This window comes from Corvus moneduloides, chromosome 19 (genome assembly GCF_009650955.1).
Source record: "Corvus moneduloides isolate bCorMon1 chromosome 19, bCorMon1.pri, whole genome shotgun sequence".
NCBI lineage: Eukaryota > Metazoa > Chordata > Aves > Passeriformes > Corvidae > Corvus > Corvus moneduloides.
This window is the reverse complement of record NC_045494.1, coordinates 11,377,125-11,402,353: the sequence shown is the minus strand read 5'-3', so window position 1 is coordinate 11,402,353 and position 25,229 is coordinate 11,377,125. Positions and strand designations below refer to the sequence as shown.

At 52.5% G+C, this 25,229-nt stretch overlaps 1 protein-coding gene across 6 annotated transcripts; it reads right to left on the bottom strand.

The window, feature by feature from the left end:
* Positions 1-262: 262 nt before the first annotated feature.
* On the bottom strand, positions 263-24,932 carry NDEL1 (nudE neurodevelopment protein 1 like 1). 6 transcript variants are annotated; one of them, XM_032129195.1, is made up of 10 exons: positions 16,566-16,621; positions 16,325-16,422; positions 14,733-14,886; positions 13,403-13,551; positions 12,254-12,390; positions 10,081-10,254; positions 9,238-9,329; positions 7,013-7,164; positions 3,884-3,918; positions 1,698-1,790 (listed from the first exon to the last, which is right to left on the bottom strand). In XM_032129195.1, exons 2-10 carry the CDS (start codon positions 16,408-16,410, stop codon positions 1,783-1,785), a joined length of 987 nt encoding a protein of 328 aa, XP_031985086.1. In that variant the 5' UTR covers positions 16,411-16,422; positions 16,566-16,621; the 3' UTR covers positions 1,698-1,782. The 6 variants fall into 6 exon arrangements, with proteins under 6 accessions (XP_031985087.1, XP_031985090.1, XP_031985088.1 ...); XM_032129196.1 differs by lacking the exons at positions 3,884-3,918; positions 16,566-16,621 and adding an exon at positions 24,830-24,932 and having other exon boundaries at positions 263-1,790; XM_032129199.1 differs by lacking the exons at positions 3,884-3,918; positions 16,566-16,621 and adding an exon at positions 23,596-24,391 and having other exon boundaries at positions 263-1,790.
* Between the last annotated feature and the right edge of the window lie 297 nt (positions 24,933-25,229).

Below are 25,229 nucleotides of genomic sequence, written 5' to 3'. Positions count from 1 at the left end.
GAAACTCCTTCCAGCTGCTCCACGGAGGCAGAAATCCTCCGGAAGGCAGCTGGAGGCTTCCAGCATGTCGCCAGCTGAAATATTGTGTCCCCCCTGAGGGCCAGCAGCAGAGGCTGGGCCGGTGTGTGCTCAGCCCCAGCAGCATCCCGTGCCGCTCTCCCAAGGGCAGGGGCGTGGGATGATGTGGCACTGCCTGAACATCGGCCCTCCCTGGGCCATGGCAGAAACCCCTATGGGACAAAGTAAGAGCCACGGCCACTGGTTCTGCAAAATCCACTGATTCCACATTAAAAGAACTTTATTTTTGGAAGATTAGTCTCATTTGTTTTCATTCTTTTGAAACCACATCATGTCAGTGGCACCAGGGTGGAACGGTACATCCTATGGAAACATGCCAGAGAGAGGCTGAATAAATAAAGCTACAAAGCCCAAGTTATGTACAAAGACCTCAGGCAAAGGTATTATGTTTACAAATCTATGTACAATAAAACAAATGTAAACAGTCAAATGCAGCAGAGGATGCACAGGAAGGAAGGACCATACAAACCCTAATGGCAAAGGGACAATCCCACCTCCACTGCTGGGCCAGTGGGGTTTTTTTCTCAGCATTTGTAACTCAACCACCTGGGAGCTGCAGAGCCCCTGAACGACGATTGCTGAACCCTCAGCTCCAACCCTGGCTCCATTTGCTGGTTCTGTCTAAAAATCCACAGACTCTGAGGCACATGGACAGAGAAACCACACAAATGTGTTGCCTGAAAGACCCACAGGGCTCAGTCGCCCCAAACTGTCACAGGTGATGCTGGACAGTCCAGTCCTACAGCACAGGGGTGGTGGGCAGGGCAGGGCGGGCCTTGGGGCCAGGTGGAGCAGCAGCTTCCTAAAGCTCCCACGGGGTTGCTGTGTGGAGGGTGAGGGATGGAGGCCGAGTCCAGCAGGGCCACGGAGCTGTGGGGCAGCCCTGGGGGCACCTGAGGGCACAGCCCCTGGGCACAGCACTGCCACCCCTGCACCAGGGCAGGAGCCCCAGCGGGAACAGCTCAGCCGTGCTTGGCCCTGCCAAGGCATCTGGGGGGGCTGGGATGGTCGCCCCAGTGCGCTGCCACGCCCCCTCTCCCTCCTTGCCCTGGCCCTCTGTGTGTGTCCAGCTGTCCAGTGGGGATGGGCCGGGCTGGAGCCGCTCATCCAGCCCTGCTGTGACTGCCACTGACACAGCTGGAACTGAGACAGGACCTGGGGCCAGCTCCAGGTGCAAATAGCGCCAGGGCCGATGCCAGCCTCCCAGGGCACTGCCACGAGGCCTGAGGGCAGCAGCTGCAGGGCCTGGGAGGGGACCGGGACAGGAGAACGAACCTGTGAGAGGAGCGGCCAAAGCTCTGTCAGACCTCAGTGAGAGGAGAGGGAAAGCCAAGGGGCCGAGGCCGGGCGTGTCCCCAAGCACAGCAGGACCCCTGTGCCCCCCAGACAGAGCAGGGCTCGGTGTCTCCAAGCACAGCAGAGGGTGGCAGCTCGTGGGGCCAGGGCAGAGAACGTCCACTAGAGCAACAGCAGAAAACAAACTGTATTGACAGGACATGGAGGGCCGTGGGCTCGGGGTCTCCTCTCAGGGCCATGTTCCAGCAGGGTGGGAATGGGGAGGAATCAGGAGCAGTTCTTCTCGTGGTGGGCTGAGAAAAGCATCCAAGTCCAAACTCCTGTGGGCTCATACACTCAGGGGGAGCATTCCCGGCGCCGAGGACGGTCGGGAGCCCCCCAGGCCGGGGGGCCCTTGGTCAAAGCCGTTCACTGCCCTGGGAAGGAGAGAGAGCCCGTCAGGGAGGAGCAGCCGGGGGCAGGGCACTGCTGCCCCTCCCCAGCACCCGGAACCCTCCCTGGCCCCGCTCCTCCTCCTCACGGCGTCCCCGGGGACAGGGCCAGGACAGCACCGGGACAGGGCCCCAGCTCCGGCTGCCAGGTCAGGGCCCACGCCAGGGCCGGAGCTGGCACGTCCTGGCTGAGGCGACTGTCCCAGGAGGACGAGTGGCCCCAGAGCCTGAGCCCGCTGGGTCTGTGCACGATGGGTCTGTGCACGATGGGTCTGTGCACGATGGGTCTGTGCACGATGGGTCCGTGCAGGGTCAGGCCCAGCCTCCCTCAGCGTCGGCTGCAGCCGTCCCTTCCCTGGCACTGGGTGCCCGTGTGCCCGGAGCGAGGGCACAGCCCCCGGGGCGGTGCCTGCCCTGTGCCCGTGTCCCTCAGGAGGGGACACACACACACACACACACACACACACACACACGCCCTGAGGGCGGCCAGTGCCACGGCAGAGCTGTCTCTGTGCCCCAGCAATCCCCCCTGGGATGGGTGGGAGAGGAGCCTGTGGGTCCAGCAGCTTTTCCATCTGACACGGCTCCATCCCAGCCCAGGAGCAATGACATCCCTGATCTGCACTTCCCCCCACACCAGCCCTGCCCTCAGGGGGCTCTGCAATGCTCAGGGTGGGGGAGAGCCCCACAGCTCTGGAGGCTCAGCAGGTCCTGCTTCCATGTCCAGCTCTGCAGCACTTCTCCAGCTCTGCCTTTCTTCATCCAAGGTGAAGCAGCAGCCTGGATTTGCTGGGCCACAGCAAAAGGCACCAAACAGCAGCAGCAGCTGGGGGATACTGAGAGCTGGCACTAAGGCTGAGCTTAGGGAGGGCTTACCCAGCCTTGGGTTTCTGATGGGAACATGAAAAGGCACCAAAAAAAGGGAAAGACATCAGCATTACTGCAGTGGGAGACAGAATTAAAGGAAAATGAAATAACTTAAACACAGCAAGTGTAAAAATAACCAATAAAAGGTCCTGCTTTAGCTTCCAGGAGTGAGCTGGGAAAAGCTCTTGTACTCCAGCTCCGACTCGGGCAGTTCTGGGAGGTCTCTGGAGCCTCCTGCCCATAGTGATTAACCCCAGCCAGGTCCCCCTCCTGCTCCTGCCTCCTTTCCCTGGCCCTCAGACCACTCCAGCAAACTCTGCGGTGCCTGTGCCATGTCCTTGCTCTGGGATTCCCAAGAAACCAGGCTCCAAACAGAGCCAGGAGCAGCATTCCCTGCTGGGAAGGTCCCTGCAGTGGTTGCTGAGGGATGTTTCTGACCTCCTGTCCCTGCAGTGCCATGGGCTTTGTGTCTGTGTCCAACCACTCTGCCCTGACTGTTAATTTAGACTCATTAACCTGCATTTCGAGCTGGACTTTGTACTTAGCACCTCATGCCCAAGATACCCTCAGCTCTAAGTTTCCAACACATCCTCAGTGGAAGATTCTTCTGAAGCTGAACAGTCCAGCTTGAAGGGAAAACAGAGCTGGCAAAGCACACTTGGAGACCTGGAACTGCCCCAGCTGCTCCCAGCTGCCACGGCTGTGCTGGGCATGGACAGTGACACCGAGCAGGGACACTGCTGTCCCTGCCCACACTGTCCCCTCCCTGCTCTACCCCGGCCATCTCCCAGCCACCTGTGCCCTTGTTTGCTTTCCTGTCTGCCACAACCACATCACTGCACACCAAGAGCCACAAAATGCTGCAGGAAAATCACAACCGAAGGGCAAACCTTCCGAATGAACTCCATCAATGAAGCCACACCTCCCCTGAATCCCTGCTGGGACCAGTTCAATCAGAAACATGCACTTATTTGAAGTATTACACAGATCAAGAAAGCAAGCAGCACTCAGGCTTATGTTTGCAACAGGTCACAGCACCAGAGAGGTTTATTTCGAGTAAGGAGAAAGAGCAGTTGCAGCCTCAGGCTCTATCAGGGCCCATTAGTGTGTGACACTACCAACTACCTCGTGCAGTTACCAGAGCCCCCAAATCTGCCCCAAGCCCCAGGTTACACCACATGCAGCCAATCAGTGCAAATGAATTCATTTACCCATGACCAAGGTGGGGAATATGACCTTCTCACGCCTAGTGGAGAGAAAGGGAAAGTTTATGCACACAAAAATGACATTCCTGAGCACAACCCTTGAAGCAACAACTGGGGCCAAGCAAAGGTGTTAAACCAGACCTCAGCAAACCTCTCCTGTCTGACCTCTGCACAGTGAGACTGCTCTGCACGTGCAACCCAGCACAGGACAGGCACAGGATTCCTGTACCTGAGTCACCCACAGCTCCCTCTGTCCCAGGAAAACCTTTAAATAAGGTGGATCTGGGACTGAAAAGTGACCCGGATTTCACAGCCTGGTGTATTCTGATCAGGGCTGTGGGGGACAGCACAGAGACACCTCCGACTGCTGTGTGTGAGCACAGGCACTTCTCACATTCAAACTTCAGCTCGTTTCATTAAAACAAAGCCCAAGAGATTCACAAAAATAACCAGGAATAAACATCAGCTATGAGGCCTTTGGCATTCAGGACTGCAGGAAGGGGAACAGGCACCTCAGGCTGGCTGTCCCAGTGCCAGGGCCCTGCAGAGCCCAGAGCAGTTTTGTTCCCTGGACAAAACTGGACTGACATTAACAACCAATTAACAATAATTACAACAGCAAAAAGCAAGTATCCATCCCGAGGACCATCCTCGGGTGCTGTTCTGCCATTCCCTGGCATCTGGACAGAACCTGCATGTTCCTGAAGGGACCAATCTGCAGGAAACTGATCTTCCACCAGACACTGCTGAGTTTTTAACAAGTAGGAAAGCCCTGACTGCCCCAATCCTGCAGCCAAGCTTTGGTGCAAGCCCTGCTGTGCTCCAGGCCTCCCCTGAAGCAGGGCTGCCCTGTTCCCCACCGAGGGCAAAGAGCAGGGGCTTGGCAAGAGCTGGAGATGCCTCAAATATTTCAACCAACTAAATGGCAGAAGGAGGAAGGTAAACAGAGCTGTAATGGTGTGGCTGAGTTATCTCTGAGCCAACCCCACCACTCAGCCACCAGCTGTTCCTTAGGCAGCAGCTGCAGATTGGATCAGGGCTGCACTCACACCTGGATCAGGGCCACACCCACACCTGGATCAGGGCTGCACCCACACCTGGATCAGGGCCACACCCACACCTGGATCAGGGCTGCACCCACACCTGGATCAGGGCCACACCCACACCTGGATCAGGGCTGCACCCACACCTGGATCAGGGCTGCACTCACAGCTGGATCAGGGCTGCACCCACACCTGGATCAGGGCTGCACTCACAGCTGGATCAGGGCTGCACCCACACCTGGATCAGGGCTGCACTCACAGCTGGATCAGGGACACACCCACACCTGGATCAGGGCTGCACCCACACCTGGATCAGGGACACACCCACACCTGGATCAGGGCTGCACCCACACCTGGATCAGGGCTGCACTCACACCTGGATCAAGGACACACCCACACCTGGATCAGGGCTGCACCCACACCTGGATCAGGGCCACACCCACACCTGGATCAGGGCCACACCCACACCTTGACCAGGCTCCAGCAACACCCAGGGCAGGGAGGAGAGTTGATGGCTGGAGAGGAAGGAAGGAAGGGACAAGAAGGGCAGGCGTGGCTCAGGCCCTCGTGCCCACCCCGCACAGCCACTCTGGGCCAGCATGGCCAGGGCTCGGCTGTGACCCTGGCTGGGGACAGCTCCCAGTCCAGCTCCCAGGGCTGAGCCAGGCTTTCCACAGCAGCCCTGGAGCCTGCACCCAGCACAGGCACTGCCAGCACCTCCTGGCACAGAGCAGGGGAGCAGGAGTGGGTGAAGGGACAGCCTGGGAACAGCACACAGGGGTACAGGGGACCAGGACAGGACAGTGGGGCTGTGCAGCATCTCTGGCAACTTGCAGATAAGCACAGCAACCACTTCCAGCCCTTTATCCTGTCCACTAACACCCCCAGCTCTGCTGCAGCATTTCCTTCCTGGGTTTCTAAGCCTTCCTCAGCCCCAGCCTGCTCCTCCCTCCAGGCAGCCAGCCCAGGTAAGGAGTGTGATGACAATCTGCATAATTAAAAGTGACCCCCACCCCACAGAGCAATCAGCTTATTTGTCACACCACACCTCAATATAGCTGCGCTGCCTGCTAAGAGCTGCCATAATCCCTCCCCAGCACTTCCAGCTCCCTGGGGGATGCACAGCCCCCTCAGCCCTGCAGCACACACAGCCCAAAAGCTGATTTGCACATGACTTCAAGGCTCTGAACTCTGCCTTTCCCAAAGCAGCAAACACCAATGGCTCTAGGAGCTCTGAGTGCCAGTTTTTAAGGTGCAGCTCACCCTGCTCCCCACACGGCTCTGCTGAGGATGAATGTGGGAAGCTCAGCTGGCTGCTCTGGCACTTTCAGGTTGGAAACAGCTCATTTCATTCTCTAAAATAAAGACAGGATTGAGGAAGTGCTGAATAACAGCATTAAATGGCACTGAGGTTTAACGTGAGGACACACAGGGAGCATGGAGGCTGTTCTGCCCCCAGTACCTCTGTGCTTTCCACCTTTGTACACCCATGGGGCCTTGTGCTGTGAGGCACTGGGGAAAACCCTCCTGCAGAAGCATTTCCCAGTGTCCCAGAGGGAGCTCTGAGCACGGCAGACACACACACGAGGGCTCCTTGTTCCCAGGAAAGCAATCCCCGGCTCCGAGGCTGACTCACAGCAGGGAGGAGCCACCCCTCAGCAGCCAGAATTCCTCCACCGATGGTTCATCCCTCACAGAGGGGGTGTGAGCACCCAGGATCCCTCCCAGGGAACATCCCTGCCTGCCCCAGCTGCTCCAAGGCAGTCTCCACGTCTGGGGCTCTGCGTGCACTTGCCCAGAGCACGCCTGGCAACCCCTCCTCTGCTCCTGAGATGCCCTCAGAGGGCCCATTCCTCACTGCCTGGGGTTGGTGTTGCAGCCCCCAAGAGCTCAGGCAGGACAGGCACTGCCAGCTGAGGCACAGCCACACTGCTTTCCTCTCTGCTTTACAGAAATCCCCTGCAGACTTTGCACCCACGAGTTATTTCTCCTACGGGATGAAAACGGTGGTGGGCTAAAGACGAGCCGTGAAAACTGCTCCAAGGAGCTGCTGCAATGCCCCCCCCGAGGGCAGAGCTGTGCCCTGGCTCACCCCTTGTCGAAGAAGGACGTGTGCCCTGGGTGTGGGTACTTTGTGCCATTGCTGCTCATCACGGCGCTGTTGACATTCCCTGAAATGTAGGATTTCCGTGATGCCTGGTCCTTTGCAAAATTCCTGCAAGCAGCTAATTTGGATTCTAAGGCCTGCGAAAGGGGAGAGAAAAAAATAGTATTAAAAAAGTAATAATTAAAAGGAAGTACTTTGCTGCTTATGAGCCTAAGACTGCCATGATCAGGACTTCAGTGTGATCACCCTTGGCAAAAAAATGGGAACAAAGCTGTCATTTCTTCTGTCACCCAACCACAAAGGAAACACACAGATGCTGATGCAGACTGCCAGGCATTACTCAGCTCCACGAGGGCTCAGATTCTAGAACAGATGAACTTTGAAATAATTACCCAAGATAAGGAAGCCAAATCCTAGCAGAAGTTACCAAAATTTCTTGCTTCAGCAGCTGCTGCGAGCTGATCAGAAGACCGAGAACCTAAAGCAGAATCCTCAAGTTTTAAGAGGGGCTGTGCATTTGGAAAGTTGGTTTTTTCACCAGGACAACACCTGCTGGAATTTCTTTCTTAATCTTGGCTTGCAAAATAGTCAATTTCTAAAGCTCCACTGCCACCCTTCCCAACAGGCCTGGTGAGGTCTTTCTCCTCTATGTAAAGTGACAGTGACTCCTGGAAGGAGGAGCAACATCCCGATTCTCTCCTTTACTCCAGAACATCACCTGCCCATTCTGCCACCATCAGGGGCTGAATATCCCTCTTATCCTGAATATCCACGGCGTGTAGCAGGAAGTCCGTACCCATTACACCCCTGTGTGTGGGGGCACTCAGAACATGGCAGATGCCTGCACTGGAAACTGAAATTCATCTCCCCAAATGTGAGGTTTGGTGCTGTTCTGCACAGAATATTCCATTACCAGGGCACTGACATGCTGCCACAGGTAAGTGAACCCTGTGCAGACTCCTAGGAATCCATGGAAGTTTATTTAGGGATTATGGACTATACAGGCAGCTGTAGATAACTCTGGGTGTCACGGATTGTCCCCTGGCCACAGCCAGTGTGGTCTGAGCCAAGGGCTCCCTGTCTCAGCTGCAGGCAGGAAAGCAAAGTGGAAACTTCCTGCAGAGACAGGGAGTGTAAGGTTTGGGATGAGGCACAGCCAAACCCCAAAGAGCTTGACCACCCTATAATTGTTCCTAGAGCAGTGCATGAGCTGGAACCCTGTCCCAGTGGCCGAGCTGTGGCTCAGGGCAGCCTGGGAGAGAAGCTTGCTTATTTGGCATTTCCTGTCCTTGCAGAGTAATCACATGGGATTGTCACTAAGCTCCCTAAATCCCCTGCAGACTCTTACTCACAATGATCCCCTTTTAAACATGTCACTGCTAACCCCGAGCTGTCCTGCTGCCCTTTCAACCAAGGCTGAGCTCGCTGCCTCCAAATGGGAGCAGCCAGGCAATTTTTCACGTCCAACTTTGCTAAAACAACTGTCTGTACTGCAGCTCCTGCCGGGCTCAGCGTGGTTACACAGGCACAGGGCACAGCCAGAGCCAGTTCCCTGAGCTTCACTCACACACAAACAAACCACCACGGCTCACCAAGAAGCTCCTGGGAGCTCAGGAGTCATTTCTTGCTCCAAGTGGAAAGCCTGGGTCCTGAACAACACTGCAGCAGATGTTTAAAGCACTTCTTCCCTGCTCACAGTGTAATCCCTTTAAAGGCTCATGCATTTCACTTCCCCACCAACCACAGATGGGAGCACTTGGCTTTCTCCTGATTTATTTTCTCACTTTCTTACCAAAGGTTTCCAGGCTGGTTTTTCTTTGAGTATCTGTGGCACAACTCCCTGGGAGAGGAGCTCTCCCACCAGCAGACCCTGGCAGGGTGATCCCAGCTCCTCCCTCAGCCAGAGCCTGAGCTCCAGCTCTGCAGCCCAGAGGAAGCTGCAGGCCCAGTTCAGGCAAGAACAAGTTAACAGTCTCCAACCCAGTACTTGAAAAACTTTTACTCCAAATAGGAATTTTGTCACCCCAAATCGGATCAGAACCACGGGATCATGCTTTAAAAATCAAAATAATTAAAAAAAAAAGCATTATCAAATACTAAGCAGTGAATGTGGATGATTTGGCAGCTGCAGAATGTACCCAGCATGGGCCAAGGCCGTGTTGAGATTAAGCACAAGGACAGAAGCCCCAGGGAGAGCCCGGAGTACTCACCCCCACTTTCCGTAGCAGATCTCCCACAATGTTGAGTGCAGATATTCGAGCTGAAGGAGTCAGTGGGCTGGTACCAAACCCATTTGGTATAGCTGCAAACACAGACACTTCTTATTACTTCACTCCTCCACAGTTCAGGTTTGAAAAAAATTTAAATTCATCAGCTTCTACATAAAAAAACCCCAAACATATCTACGATCTTGCTGCAGACATTTCATACCATTACCCACAATAACTGCAGGATCACTAGCCAGAGAAAAATGATAAAGCTTGACTCCTGCCCACTGCCCCCGGTCCCATTAGCCCCCCAGGCAGAGTTCATGCACTCTCCATCTGCAAGGCTACTGAGTGCAATCCATCTAATCCAGCCAGAGCTCCCTCTGGAATCGACTCCTTCTCATTTGAAAAATAAAGTATTAATCCCTGTGACTGTCCAGAGCCTTCCAGATGGGAAAAGGGGCTGGACTAACATCCCACTGCCTCACGGAGGAAACAGGACCCCTGAAAAGGCAGAGTGGTAGCAGAGACTCCAAATTCCTGCCCATGTTCACCCAGCACTGCTGCTGCCTATTTGAGCAGAAATATCAGTCCCTGCACTTCCCTGAATTTCCAGATATCATCAGTGCTCTACAGCAGGCACCCACTGCAGAGTGCAAACCCCTCCTGCCCCCAAAGGCAGTGTCTGAGCTTCACTGTCCTTCTCCATGCTGTTTACTCCTGAAATGCACCCGATGCTGCCCCGGGATTCAAACACAACTCATGGAAGTGTGTGGGATCCACACCCCCACATCCACCTCGGGTTCCCTAAGGAGCACAACGAGACCTCATTCCTGTGGGTGATACCTTTTGGGGAAGGAAAACTATTTTCTGATCCTTTTCCAACGGGTGTAGCTGGCAAGGAGAGAGAGGCCTGGACAGCTGAATCCATCTTCTCACAGTCCAGAGTGGGCGAGCTGGGTGCTGATTTTCGGGTTACCTCCTGCTGCCTTTCCCTCACAGCCAGCTCTTGCCGTAGGTCTGAGGATTGAGAGAAGGAAAAACCCCACAAAATCCCATATTAATGACTGATTCTCTCACAAACACTCTCTCTGTTCATTTGGGAGGGGCAGCAGGAGACAATTCCCAACAATCCAGGATTAGTGCCTGCTGCTGCTTCCTCCAGCAGTGAGGACAGCCCTCAGAGCAGCCCCAGCCCCATCCCATCCCTTCCCATTCCAGCTGGGACAGGGAGGGAGCAAACAGCCCTGCCTGCCCCAGAGAGCTCCCTGTCCCTGGGATGGGGGCAGCCAATTTGCCTCAGGATTTTTCCCCATTTGCAGCATGAGCTCCATGTTACAAAAACTGCAGCTGGACACAAAGGGCTGCTGCTGCTGAGCCCAGCTCCTGCTCAAACACAGCTTGGAAAAACAGGAATGACCAATATATTCCAGTGTTTCCCATTCTCTACATTCTCCTTCCAGTTAATCCACATAAGCCAAAGGCAGTCCAAGGGTTGCATCCAGTTTCTTGATGCCTTGGCAAGTAAAGGAGCAGAATGGAGGGCAGTCCAAAGGAAAGGGACTCCAAGGGAAAAGATGGAGCATTAGGAAAGCCTGGTTTTATTCTCACCTCCTCCCAGACTGCAGCTTATCCCCTACCCTGTCCCCTTCCCTTTCCACAGCTTTCTGCTACAAAGAGAATCCAGCCCAGCCCAGCAATGGATCTCTCAAATCCTCACAAAGATACAAACAAACATTACAAGTGAGTTGTTCCTTTTTGGGCAGAGCAACTTCATTTTCACAGAGCTCCCATTCCTTGCCTCAATCTGGCACAAGAGCAAAATTAACTGCACATTACAGCTTTTAAGTTGTCACAAATATTTAGAACTGATTTTAGGTAAAACAGCAGAGCCGAAGTGACAATCTGTCTGGGCTTCCAGAAGAGGATCTGAGGTTGCTCAATCAGAAATGTCATGTTTGAGTTTGACAGTACCAGTTCTTTTAGAGGCTACTGTTCCTGCTTGCTGCCTGGGGGAATAACTCACGAATGCTAAAAATTTCCAAATGACTCATCTAAGAAACAAGATGTCTGTTTTGTTGATTGTTCCAGTGTTCTAGAAAACAGTCCCCTGGGTTTTGCTGGTTTTTCCAGTTTTATTGCCCTAATCTCAAATTACAATACATATATTTCCTCAGAAAATCTTCCTCTTCATATTTAGTACTAAATCCCCGTGCTTCCAATAAAGCTCCCAATTTCTGGGGCACAAACTTGCTTCAAAAAGGGTCACAAAGGAGAATAACAACAAAAAATCCCAACCTGCTGTCAGATTGTGTCACACTTAGGTCCAGGCTTCAAATGAGGAAGTCTTTTAGGAAGCTTCATTTAGGGAACAAAACTGCAAAGCACCAACCTCTAAACTACATAATTGGCTGGCACAGGCTTGTGAGCAGATCACCTCCACTGTCAGAGAAATCCATTTACACCAACCATTAAAAATGCTTCCCCAGCATCCTCAACGTGAAATCCACTGGGGAATTCCCAACTCCCAGTCACATCCCAGAACACCATCCCAAACATCTCTCACTCACTGGTCTAAACACAACCTTTACTGGAATATCTTGAATAAAATATTTAAGGCAATTTCCAAGGGGCTTAGAAGGAACACAGGAGAGATTTTTTTAGGAATTAATTAACCATTTCTCCTGTATTTCCCTGTTGTTTCCTGTGCTTTCCCTTCCTATAAACCCACAGCAAGAGGAACTTTTGAAGCACATTTCCTCAATTATCTTATATCCGTGGAACAGAGTATTTTTGTGCTAAAAATCCTGAATTAATCTGATATTAGTTCTGCCCAAATGAGGAAATTATTTTTTGGCTATACTGGACATACAAAGAACACACTGTTAGTAACACCGACAGCATCCAGTTCAAGTCTCATCATGTGAGGCTTTCCAGAAACATGAGCTTTGCTTGCTGCACATCTCTTTTAGCAAAGCAACCCTGCACCAGGACACAGAACCAACCAGACCAGCCATACCTCTTGCTTCATCCTTTAATCTCTGTACAGAGACCAGCAATGACTCCTTGTCATCCAATTCACTTTCTAAAAATGCATTTCTCTCAATAGCTTGGTTCAGCCTTTGTTCAAAGTCTTCCAATGAAACTATTGTTGCCCTAGAAACAAAATCCAGAATATTAGGTTCTCCAGCTCAGCCAGCATAAAAGCTTATTCAAAACCATAACAGAAGAAAAATGTTAGCAGGGCTCCATTCAAGGTAAGCATGTGAAAGCCATGGAAATGCTTCTTAAAAGGGAGTAATCAACTCCAAAGAAACAGGAGAAAAAGATGAAAAGAACATGATAGCATCTGGCTCTCAGGGATGCACCAAAGATGTGGGAAAGAGCCAGTGCAGAGCAGCCAGCTCCATTTTTCCCAAGCCATGCTCCAAAGCTGTGCATTAATCAGAGCACCAGCTCAGCTGGGGCTGTGCTCTCAGGGCTCTGCACGGGCACAGCCCAGCCAAGGTGGGAAGCAGAGCACTGGGATACTGCCTAAGACCCAATTCCTCCCAAAGTCAGCGTCAAAAGTTAGTCAAGAGCTTAAGAGCCTTGTGGAAACAGGGCCTCAGCTCTCAGATCTTTTTTCCAGATAGCCAGAGGTTCACTCCTGCTCTCCTGAATCAACGGCAGAGTTCCCATTCAGCAGAAGGGAAGCATGACCTCCTCCCAAACTGGGTGTTCCCAGCAGCAGCCTGCAAAGGGCAGGATTGTTCCCTGCAGCTGTTCTGCCAGGGACAGGAGACTCCTCTGGCCTGTTTGATTTAACAGGGACTATGGAAAGCAGGAGCTCCTGACTTCAAAGGGGCTCTGAGCCAGCAGGACCACAAATAAAGTCATCTAGTTGAGAGTACCAAAGGCAGTGCAGTGGCCTGGCTGGATCTGGGCTTGTTCCTCACAGGAGCACAAACCACACTGTCCCACTGCCCTTCCTGCTGCAACAGGAACCAGCTGAGGCAGGTGAGGGGCAACTGCACTGGTCAAACAATCCGGTGCCTTGGGGGTGTTTGGGTTTTTCTGATTGTGCATTATCCTCCCTTTAAGGAACAATAAAATGCTCGAGCTGAGTAGCAAAGAAAAGATCTTTGCAGTGCAAACTTGAAAGGAAGAGGAGGTTTGCAGCCTTCACCTCTTTGCACGTTCCAGGTCATCGTTGGCCTGCTCCAGCTCCCTCACATATTTGTGCAGCTGATCTTTGATGGCCCTTGTCTGGCTCAGGTCATCCTCCAACAACGACACCTGCTTGTAACTCTGGGCGTACTGGTGCTCCAGTTTCTCCTGAAACAAAGAACAGGGAGATAAATATCAGCTGCTGGCACTGTCCAAGTCATCAGCAGGAAAAGGGCACAAAAAGTACCACTGTCTTCGCAGAATGCTGATTTGGGACTGCTGGTAATTCAGAGCAGAAACTGGAGAGGGAGAAGGAACACGCTGTGAACATCAGGGCTGGCTGCAGTACAAAACCCCAGACATTTCACCACAGCACAGCTGCTTCTCAGGGATGTGTCCCTGCACCTGCTCCCCACAGCCTGCACTGACAGCTGCCCCAGAAGGCAGAGAGAAATCCAACTGCACAGCCTCCCCTACAGCGCTTCTCCCTTGACAGCACCCACCCTGACACCAGAAATTGTCTGACGTGCCCATGAGCAAAAACGAGCCACTGAAATCTTCACAAAACCTCCGGGCCCACGAACTCATCCTCAGAAGAATTCACTGCCCAACGCCCTCTGAGGGCACTGAGAGGCCTGTGGAGAAACTACTGACCTCATAAAACACATCCTAACCCTACAAGTACAGCTGGCACTGGAGACACAAAGTAATCCCATAAACCCTCCTTCCACTGAGTGAACTTCTAACCTCTGTCTTCACTAAATAAGCCAACACTGCCCAAAATGCTGCTTTTTCAAGATTTCAAGAGAGGCGAGAACTTGTTAACACAGAAGCATCAATTCAGAGCTGCCTTCTGCACATGCAGGTCCTTAAGCAATTCCTGGCTCCACAGATGCGGCTGTGAATGGATGTGGAGACTCCCTGAAAGATGAGCACAAATCACCCATTTTCTGTTTCCTTTGGGGTCTCATAAAACCAAGGAGACCCTGAGGGCCAAAAGACTGGTTTAAAAGAAAGGTGACCAGGCAGTGGCCTGACAAACCCCTTGTGCTGTCCCCGTTGCTATGCCGGTGCTCCCTGAGGAACAAACAAAGCTCCTCCTTGGCACAGCCTCGGGAATTCAAACCAGCACCAACTCCAGGACAACGTTTCATGACGTGAACAAGAAAAATTCTGCCAGAAATGTCCCTGGCCTTATTTGGGGTACATGCCATGCTTCAGTGTGGATCTTAACCAGACAACTCCTTTTTTATTTGGATATTCAGTGCCCAAGAGCAGCCCAGACGATCCAAAAGGAGATCCAAGATGCAGCTGAAAGGAAAAGCAACACTATCACAGAGAAAACCTACCTTTAATGTTTCCACTTCATATTTCAGTCTTTGGTTATCTGCTTGCAAATCTCTGTTCCTCTGCTCAGCTTGCACTAGCTGTGCCTCCAACTCAGCTTCTAATTCCCTGCTTCCCTCCTGGAACTCAGCCAGCTCCTCACGGGCCTCCTGGAAGCTGCAAGGAGAGGATTTCATCAGTGGAAAAGCCAGCATCTCCCAAGTTAAAACAAAATCTGCAGCTCTTCTAAAATAAAAAGCTGAAAAACGGGAGTTTTAAAGCACTTAAGTGTCATCCATGGGCCTCTAAGGGGAAACAGAAAAATGGGGAAACAGAGAAATTACATTAAGCTGAACTATTGAAGGAAATTAATTCTCTTACATCAAACCCAACAGCTACCTTAAATGGCTGTGTGGAATCAAAGCTATTTACAGGATTCATGGGAGCCTGAGAAGCACTTTGTGCTCCATTAGCTTTCACTGCTAGCAGACTTTATGGTACAGACAATGAATTAAGCAAACATTTAACCAGATTTTGGTTAAAAACTGAAGACAGAACAACAGTTTCTGCATCTCTGCACTAGCTGGAAAATTAAAGTTCTTAAAAATCATGCAGAGTCAGGAAGCCAGGACATGCCTACCTCCTACCACTGCAAGTTATTAAATACTAGAAGTAGCCACCCCACATACTTTGCTTATTAAATTTGCATCTTTACCACAGGTAATAGCTCGGCCCTGAGCAGGCAGCAGAGAAAACCACCAAGGCTTTAGGCAACAACACATCCACTGGTGTCTCAGATGGAATTTCTGACACACAAGAACAGCTTTGGGTTCTCCACATGGACAGGCTGCTCCACATTCCCAACACCTCCCTCCCAAAATACCCCAAACCAAACAAAAAAAGCCACTTGCACCTTGGGTTCTTTGGGCTTGAGGGAGGTTTAACTTCAGCTCAACTGCACATGAGTTACACTGAATGCAAAGAAAGCTTTCAAAAAAAACCCAAACTGGGATCCTCCTCCAGTGCCCCCCACTCCAAAAAAACCTCAGCCCACCTCCCAGTCCCTCCAGAAGCACAGCACTGCTCCAGAGAGCAGCTTCTCTTGGCACTTTTGGTAACAAAAAAGCCCTATGCCCCCTAAGAGATGCAAACCACTGGTACAGGCAGGGCCAGGAGCTACAGAACACTTGAATCAAATGCAGCAGACACCAAATCAGCCACTTTTCATACCAGTAATTCCACTACAAGAAGCTTGAGGGAACAGCAGTGATACAAGGCAAGCCCAAAGGCGCCTTCTTATCATAAAACATCAAGATACCACTTAAGGCAGCACTTTTAATTACACAAAGGTGCACGTGATCATAAAAAGGCTCTGCTCTTGCTCAGACATGCTCAAAACATAGCCTGCAGTTCCTGGCATGGTGACACTGTGCAAGAAACACTCAGCTCCCACAGAGATGGAAATTTTAAAGCTGGAAATCCTTTACAGAGAATTCCCTTCTCACAGGTTCTTTCTAAACCATCTAATAACCACCTTGGTGTGGCCTTGCAGAGGAATAGATTAAACAGTGTTCTGGTCATTAAGAACCAAATTCAGCTTGCAAATCCACAATACCTTTGTTTGTACTTCAAGGAAAGCTCTTTCCAATATGCAGTTTCCTCCTTTGGACTCGAAAAAGTAGGAATTTCTTCACTGTCCATGATCAACACGACCTGCAGGACACAAACACAGGAATACACTCAGGGCAAACACAGGCAACCACCCCCAAAACCTCTGCTGAATCCTGGGCTTCAGGACTTGGCACCCATGTCCAGGATGCCAACAATCCCTCCCAGGGCTCATCCAGCACACAGACCTGCCCCAACGAGCCACAGGATTTTCCCCAGCCTCTGGAAGTGCTTGTGGAGCAGCCTGAAATGAGACCAGAAGGTTTGGCTGTATTTTGTACCTGCCACCGAAGCTCCAGTTGGTGCCACAAGCCCACTCAGGCCCCCAGCCGGTTTTACAGCTATCAGTTTCCACTTCAGTTCATTAAATGTTCTTAAAGAGATTTTGCCTCCTGCCACCACACAGCGACTTCGCCACAGCTGCTTTTAGAGCTGCAGCGGTGAGTAATGAAGGAGGATGAACACTCCAAGTGAGCAACTACAAACAGCTCTGCGTGGAGATCAAAATTCAACTTACTCTTCCTGCAGCAAGTCCTGGCTAATTCCTGCTTGCAGGTAACAGGAATTATCCACATAGTTCTGCTGCCTCAAACAGACACGAGGAAGGTCAGCCTCTCCCATAAATGACATGGTCACGTCACACGGGAGTGTTCCAGCCTGGAGCTATTCAGAGGAGAAGTTTCCCATGCCAAGGCAGTGGAGATCCCCTCGCCATGAGGATCCTCCTTTCTTGGACCTCCACAGGCTCTCAGCCAGCACAAGAAACACAATCAAACATAATTTTTATATTGTTTTATATGGTCCAGGGGACATGAGACAGTGGAGGCCTCAGCACACACCAGGTCTCAGAGCTGATGAAGGTGATCAAATGCACAGCGGGACCAGGAGAACGCTCAGATCCCAGCCCAGGAGATGCATCATTGCTCCACCTCTCCAAGCAATCCTACAGCTCTCCAAGGCATCTTTTTTTTCCTCCTCAAAAAGCCAACCCTCAAATTCTGTCCTTACCACCCAGAAGAAGAACGGGGTGAACCCAACCTCCTCTGTGCTCCAAGCAGAGGCTGTGAACGCCTGCACCAAGCCCATTGATCAGAAGAGCTGACCTAGAAGTCCTGACTTTCACACTCTGGCAGGCATCACTTCTCAGCCAACTCTGGCCCTTCAGGCTAAAATTGTCACACTAATGTGTTCTGTATCTCAGTGACCCACATTTTTGACACCGAAAAGTGGGCCAGAACAATCCCATGCTTCTGTCAGAGGGCAGCCAGGCCAAACACAGCGAGGCAGAACTGGCACATTGGTTCTCCAGTTGAGACTGCAGCTGCCACAAGCCAAGAGCAAATTTATCCAGAGGATGCCAAGCACCTCAAAACACCTCAAATCTCGCACTGTGTTTATTTAACTTCACAGCTTTATTGCAGAAGCACACGTGTCATGGCTCAGGTCATCACACTGCCCAGGAGAAATGACGGTGCTTCCTTTCCTGCACTGAGAAGGAAAAGTACCTGTGGAGCTACTCCCATGATGAATTTCAGATAGGGATTTCTTCGTGTCAGCTGTTACCAAGGCAGCTCAGTCACTCCACAGGGACAAAGCCCAAGTCCTGGGCAGAAGCCTGTGGATGTGGAGCCCAGTATTCCTGCCTGAACTGCTGCAGTTCCACGGTGGGAGCAGACACCTGACAAAGCTCAGGTGCGTCCAGCTGCTCCTGGACAGTAATTCCCACTGCCAGGACAAGGCACTGCTGGGTGCTGTCCACAGCACTTGTCCAGCACTGATCCAACCCTTCCATAAATCCCTTCAACCTTTCCCTGTACGGCTCTAAACCAGCACACTCGGAGAGGCTCAGAGCAGCAGGGAGCACATTCATCCCCAAACAAATGAGACAAAGCACAACATAGGCCCAGCTCCCACAACTCCAGAGGAGCTGAGCTCAAAAGGTGAGCAGCCAAGCCAGCTGTCAGCAAAATTCAGGATGTGGTTAGAAAAAAGCTTGTGCAAGAAAGCATCTTACATCATTTCCTAGAAGTAGCTGAGATAAGGCACAAGACTCCTTCCTGTCTGCTCACATGGGGCACACCCTGAGAAATAAATATCCACGGGATCCCTGCAAGCACAGCGGCCTGTGCAGGAACAGGAACAGCTGGAAGGGACTCACAAGGACAGGAGGTGAGTTCGCCCCCCACTCCTTGTCCAAAGATTTTTCCTTTCAGACACTGGAGGGAGGAGATTCAGCCCAGTGCTGGCTCAGGCCCTGGGCAGGAACTCTTCTTTCCAAACCCACCCAGACCTTTTCCAACTCTCTCATCCTGCCTTGGTGAAGCCACCTGCACAAGGTGGTAGCTCATGACTGCCCCTGCTCTATGTCTCCCACCATCCCTAATGCTATCAGCAGGGATTTGGGATCTGCTGACTGCGCTGCATAAAGCCCTGCTGCAGATGCCAGCGTGCACTGCTGAGCTCCAGCACCCATACCCCGCTTTTTGTCACTTGTATTCCCTTGTGGGCATGAGGGGCAGGAGAAGGAGAGAAGAGCACACAGACACGGTGGTTCGTGGCCAAAATACCAGCCTGGGAGCTGGGAGATACTGACAGCTTCCAAACCTGCTCCCAGCACACACATGGCCACAGGAAAATCCTTCACTCTGCCAACCTTTGTCCATTCCCTCAGAATGATGGCACAAAAACACGGACTGTGCAAGCAGAGAGGAAATCCCAGGAGTTAGCAGAACATAACCAGACAATTTAACAGAACCACACAATTCCACACATCTCATGTGTGGGAGAGGGGATGCCCACGGAATACCAAGAGTTGAACAAAAACTGCTTTGCCTCAGCCTGCTGCCTGTTGTCCCGGCCCCGGGAATTCTGTCAGGAGCTGAGAACCAGCACGGCCAGTCCTTCCTATTCAGGGCTCCTTTGCATACGTGGCACTCGCAGAATCCAGCCTTTGACAAACAACACTGAGGCTTTCAGGGAGCAGACAAGACAATGCAGCAGCGTCTTCCAGGGAAAATGAGAGCAGGCTTATGCTGCTGCCCACTCAAATTCATTCCAACACAGCTTAGCATTCACACAGTGCCCTGGGAAAACACAGCTCCGTGGGCACAGCTCCAGCTCCAAAGCTGCTCCCAGACAAGAACTACGTTCAAAACACCGGGGCTCCTTTCAAGCCCCCCTGGACCAAGTCAGCAGGACAGAGGAACTCTCTACTGTGAAAACGAAAGAACTTTTCCACGCTGCAATGACTCTAAAAAACACAGTGTGTAGGTTAAGAACTTGTCTAAATCCAGAGGGTTTTGTACGGGACAAATCTGTTTTCCCACCTCAAAAGCATCCTTAAAACAAGAGGAGCAGTATCCTCTGGACATCACAAGAGCGAAAGGCTCAAGAATGTACCAGAAGTAACCAATCTAACATGCAGACAGTATTTTTCAAGTAATTTAAGGAATCTTGCATTCAAGGCCAACCCCAAATCCCTCTGGAGCCACCTTCCAGCTAAGCCATGAAAACACAAACACAGCTTGAAGTGTAACATGGTACCTTAAAAAAGCTTCCCGGGCTCTCCATGTGACGGGAGACTGCAGCGAAGGCTGGGATGAAATCTAAGACCAAAACACTGAGCCTGAAATCTAACACGATGTCTCAGCTGGGATCCACCCCTTCCCACAGTCGGGAATCCACCCCTGCCTGCTCTCAAAGTCACTCAGCCGCTCACACGTCACGGCAGGGATGACTTTGAGCACCGCTCACACGCTGCAATTCACCCTGGATGTACCTGCAGCATCTCAAGTGGCTGCATAAAGCATTCCTCCTGATTGCCATTGCCTCACACTCTCCCACTGAACACCAGCTCAGAAACACTGCCATATAAAGAGAATGAGTATTATTTGATCTCCATGAACAGGTCGTTTTTCTTCACAGTTTTCTGCTTTCTTCCTCACAACCCCATTTGCCCAGTATTTTCAGACACCAAACATGAAAAATAAAGCAGAAGCAAAGCAAGGCCACTCAATCAGGACCAACCACAGGGCTGAACTCCCCCAGCTACGCTTGGCTGTTCCCCCCTCCCCTCAAGGCACCGCAAATGTCCACTGACCTTTGGAATTAAACAAGCAACCACCTCAAATAGGACTTGATCGAGAAGTTCTGCCAAGCTCACATGTGGCCTTCAGTTCTCGAGATAACAACCCACTCTGGCTATCACAAAATGTCCAAGTGCCTGTTGGCTGCCGCAGTGCCCCCTTCTCGGAGGCAATGACGCTGTCACCGAGTGCTGGCACCGTCCAGAGCTGCCACGCAGAGCAGGAAGGACTGTCCCCAACCAGCTCTTCTTCCTCTTCCCCTTTTTTGCTGATTCACAGGCAGAAAAGCAGAAGAAATCTTCTGTCCACCATTCTTCACCTTCTCAAACCAAGATGACCAACAGGTAACCCCAAACTCCTGAAGCTCTTGATTTTTTTCCCCGCAAACCCAATCAAGACTCAAAGCAAGGTAAGCCGAGCACTTCAGCCAAAACTCAAAGCAAATGTGCATTGTCTTATTAGAAGATGGAAAACAAACAGGCAAAAGCCATGGATTAGATTCCACCAATCAATTTGGGCTTGTTTTGCTCATCCTGAAATAGGAGCCGGCGGATTTCCATACGCGTTTGGATGTGTGCCTGCATCCATCACCAGGGTGAAACTGAACCTCTGGGAAGTGAACCTTCTCCTGCAGTTCTATTCTTGAACTGAATGTTCCCGAGTGAACCACAACAAATGCCTCCTTCTCCCTTACAACAGCAGCACAGGAGCCTTCAGGAAGAGAAGAAAGTCACCGAGCACAGCGTCAGCACAACGCTCCTTGCTCTGCTGCAACAATAAATCCTGCATTTCCAATTTGGGCAGCACTGGAGGCAGGAGATAACCAATTCCTACCTGCAGGAACTTGGTGCCAAATTCAGTAAAGCCTTTAAGATAAACTAAGCAGCACACAGCGAAGCCTTGTTATCTCAACAGCCTCATTAATCAAATATACCATGTCTGCTCTACACCACATGGCCAAGAACTCATCTGTCTGGTGAATATTTGATATCCAGTCACAGAAAAACCCTTGAAGAGTGAGCCAGCACTGGGCTGGAAGCCTTGAAACCAGAAGAAATGCACTGATGCAAGAAGCCTCTTCTCAGAAATCAAGCTACAACTACCAAAACTATCAGAATTTTGTATTAAAAAACATTGATGGCTTTCACAAACATGGAAAGTTTCAGATATTTGACCCCTATTCCTTCCCAATCAACCTCACCAAAGTGACTAGAAAAGGAAAGCTGAAGAGGTTGGTGCTCCTGATGCAGGTCCAGGACTGCCAGAGGTGAAGGAAGGGCCCCTGGAGATGTGTGTGTCCCAGAACAACCTGGCCTGAGCACGGGGACAATTTGCTCCCAGCTCTGTACCCAGGAACTCCAGAGGGATGAATCCACACAGAGCAGAGTAAACAGCAAACTGAGGAGGAAATTCAGGCTGTGGAAAGGATACACTCGTCCCTGACTGAGCCTCTGCTCCCTCCTAGGCAGGCTGGCGAGGTGTGACAGGCACCGGGAGCTCTGATCCTGACCCACACCAGGCTGGCAGCTGGCACAGGCTGCCACAGAGCTGAACCCCTCTGGAGATCACCCACCCAGCTCCACCTTCTCCAGCTCAAAGCTGCCTGCTTGCTCCTTAAACCTTGAGGAATCCCAGGGCATCCCACCCAGCAGCAGCAGTGATTTACCTGAGAGGTTGTGGCACACACAGCACAGAGCCTGCAGCAGTGACAGCTCCAGGTCCCCTGGGCCTCCCTGTCACTCCAGCAATTCAAACCATCCCGATGACAACATCTCCTGGGAAGGCGGCGGCCAGAGGGTGAGATGCTTCTGGACACCACAGAATGACCAAGGAATTCCAAGGGAAAAGCACTCAGCACGGATTTCTGCCAAAAGGACTGAATTCTGTTGCTTTTACATCTCTGAAGTTCTACCAGTGTCGGGGGTAGGGGTAAAATGGATTTGAAAAATACCCCCTGAAATGGCATCACAGACCAGCCCCCAGCAGGGAGGGGCTCTGCAGCGAGCACTTAACAACAGGAATGTTAAAAATAACCCCCCAAACTCTGTTAATCAGGAGAAGGAACCAGCACAACCTTCCACTGAGCTGTGGGGACAGAAGAGCCCTCCAGGGACACAACCACATCATGAAAAATCTGCTCTGATGGGTCTGGCTGGCTTTGCCCGGGGTCAGGGCAGCACAGCAGTGCAGGCAGTTTGCTGAACACACTCCCCACCTTATCTTGATTATGTTTGTGGTGTCACAAACATCAAGGGCTGCAAAAATACCATATCCTTTCTGCAGTCTCACTTTCCTGGCTCAAAAAACCAACTGTAATGGACTGAGGGCGTAAACTGTACTTTGTTGCTGTACTTCTTGGCAGTCTGCTGCCAGCAGTGTCTCCAGAGACAAGATTCCTTGTGACACCAAGGTCACAGACATCATCAGTCCCGTGCTTTCTCTCCACTTTCGTACTTTCCTTTCTCTTCTCTGCCCTTCTTCACCAAATGAGGAATTATCTTACGTATTTGCAACCTCTAAAGAGTCAGGGACAAAAAAAAAAAGAGGGTTTTCTCCTGAAGAGGAAGGAAGGCGGCTCAAACAGTGACTCAAACACTGCCTCTGAACGCTTCCTCCACTTCTGGGACTCCCAGTGACATGTGGGATTAAATCTTGTCACCCGGGCTCTGCTTCCACATACGCAACAATACAGAAATGCACAGCCCAGCCAGAAAACAGGGCAGGGGATCTCTTCCAGGGCAGGCCTGACACTGTCAATCCCAGACCCACACTATTTACCCACCCCTGCCACATCCTGTGCAGCCACAGTTAACTGGCACCATCAACCAGCCTGTCTGTGCAGCCCCACTGCAAGCATCAAACTGACATTTAAATAAATAAATATTGAAGCACAGAATCATTCAGGTTGGAAAAGACCGCTGAGATCATCAAGTCCAACCTCTGACTAATCACCACCTTGTCAAGCAGACCAGAGCACTCAATGCCATGTCCAAGAGTTTCCTGAACACCTCCAGGGATGGGGACTCCACCACTTCCCTGGGCAGCCCCTTCCAAAATATCTAAAAGGTTTCTTTTCTGCCTTGGGACAGCTTCTTCCCCTTACAGTTACTGATACCTCTAACAAAACACTGACCTTGGAAAGGCCACCAGCTCTCCGCAGTGTCCAGGAATTGTTTCTTGGGGGGTTGGGAAAAAAAATAAAGGAAGAAAAAAAATTTTCTGAAGTATCCAAGGAACTCTTCTACAGCAGTGTCTTGTATTTAACCACCTCTCAGGCAACAAATGCCACAGGCATCCGAAAGTGCCCTCCACCCCCTGCACTTGTGAGCAAGTCAGGAGAGTGGCAGAGGGACCAGAGAAGCCCTGAGTCACTCCCAGTGCAGATTGGGCTGTGGGTGGGAGAGCACAGCTCTCCTCCTCCCGGGAGGGAGAGGGATGTGCTGGTGGGAGTCACTCGGCGGAGGCCTGGCTCGGGGAATGTCTCTGCCCTCCTGTCAGCGCATCCTTTCCAGCACGTCTGCTGCAATTCGGGTCACGCTCATCACCCGAGCACGGGGCACGGGCTGCTCGGGGCCGGGCACGTTCAGATGAACACAACAGGGCTCTCTGGGCTGACAGGAAGGATAACAGCCTCAGAGAAAAACCCGCGCTGAGTTATTGACAAACATCCAACAGAGATCACAGAATCACAGGAGACCTCTGAGATCATCGAGCCCAACCTGAGACCAAACACCCCCTTGTAGCCCACAGCAGGGCACTGAGCTCCACCGGCCTTTCCCTAAACACCTCCAGGGATGCCGACTGCATCACCACCTCCCTGCCCACTCCAGCATCCAATCATCATTTCCGAGAGGAATTTCTTCCTAAAAAAGACGCTGCGCCCCGGGCATAGGATCGATCAGGGATTTTACGAGAACAGAGGCAAACCACGCGTCCGGCTCCCTGCCAGTGACGGGAAAACGTCCACGCTCGGGGCCAAGGCCGGCAGAGCGGCGGGCAGGGCCCGGGGCAGCTCCGAGCCCCCGGTGCGGCCGGGCCGGCCCCGCACCCGGCGCGGTCCCTGCGGTGGGGGCCCGGCAGGGCGGCGGCCGAGCGGGGCCGCGCCATGACTGACAGCGCCCTCCGCCAATGGGAAGCGGCGGCGCCGCGCCCGCAGCCAATGGCGCGGCTCGGGGGCGGGCCCTGCCCCGTTGTCAATTCGCAGCCAATCGCGGCGCGGAGCGGGGCCCGCAGCACCCCCGGCCCCCTCCCCGCCCGCCCCGCGCCCCCCGCCCGCCGCGCCCGGCCCGGCCCGCTGGGGCCTCCGCTGGGGCCTCCGCTGGGACCTCCGCGGGGACCCCCGGGCCGGCCCCGGCCCCGCCGCTCACCGGAGCGCATCCCCTGTCACAGCCGCCGCAGCGCGCGCCGCCGCCGGGGCCGCCTCATCCGGGGACTGGAGGGCGGGGCCGCCGCGTGATGCAAGAGCCGGGGGGGGGGCGCTGTCGTCACGCGGGGGCGTGGTTCGGGCGGTGCCGGTCCCGGTGCCGGTGCCGGTCCTGGTCCTGGTCCCGGTCCTGGTCCCGGTCCTGGTCCTGGTCCTGGTCCCGGTCCCGGTCCCGGTCCCGGTCCCGGTGCCGCCGCTGGTTCGCGTCCCGTTCGCCCCGGCCCCCGCCCCGCACGGCATGGGACACCCCCCCCCGCCCGCCCCCATCCCACCGGCCGCTCCCGGCGTGAGGTGGTCCCGCCCTTCTCCCTTTGCGGCCTTCGGAAGCTGCCCCCTGCCCGTCC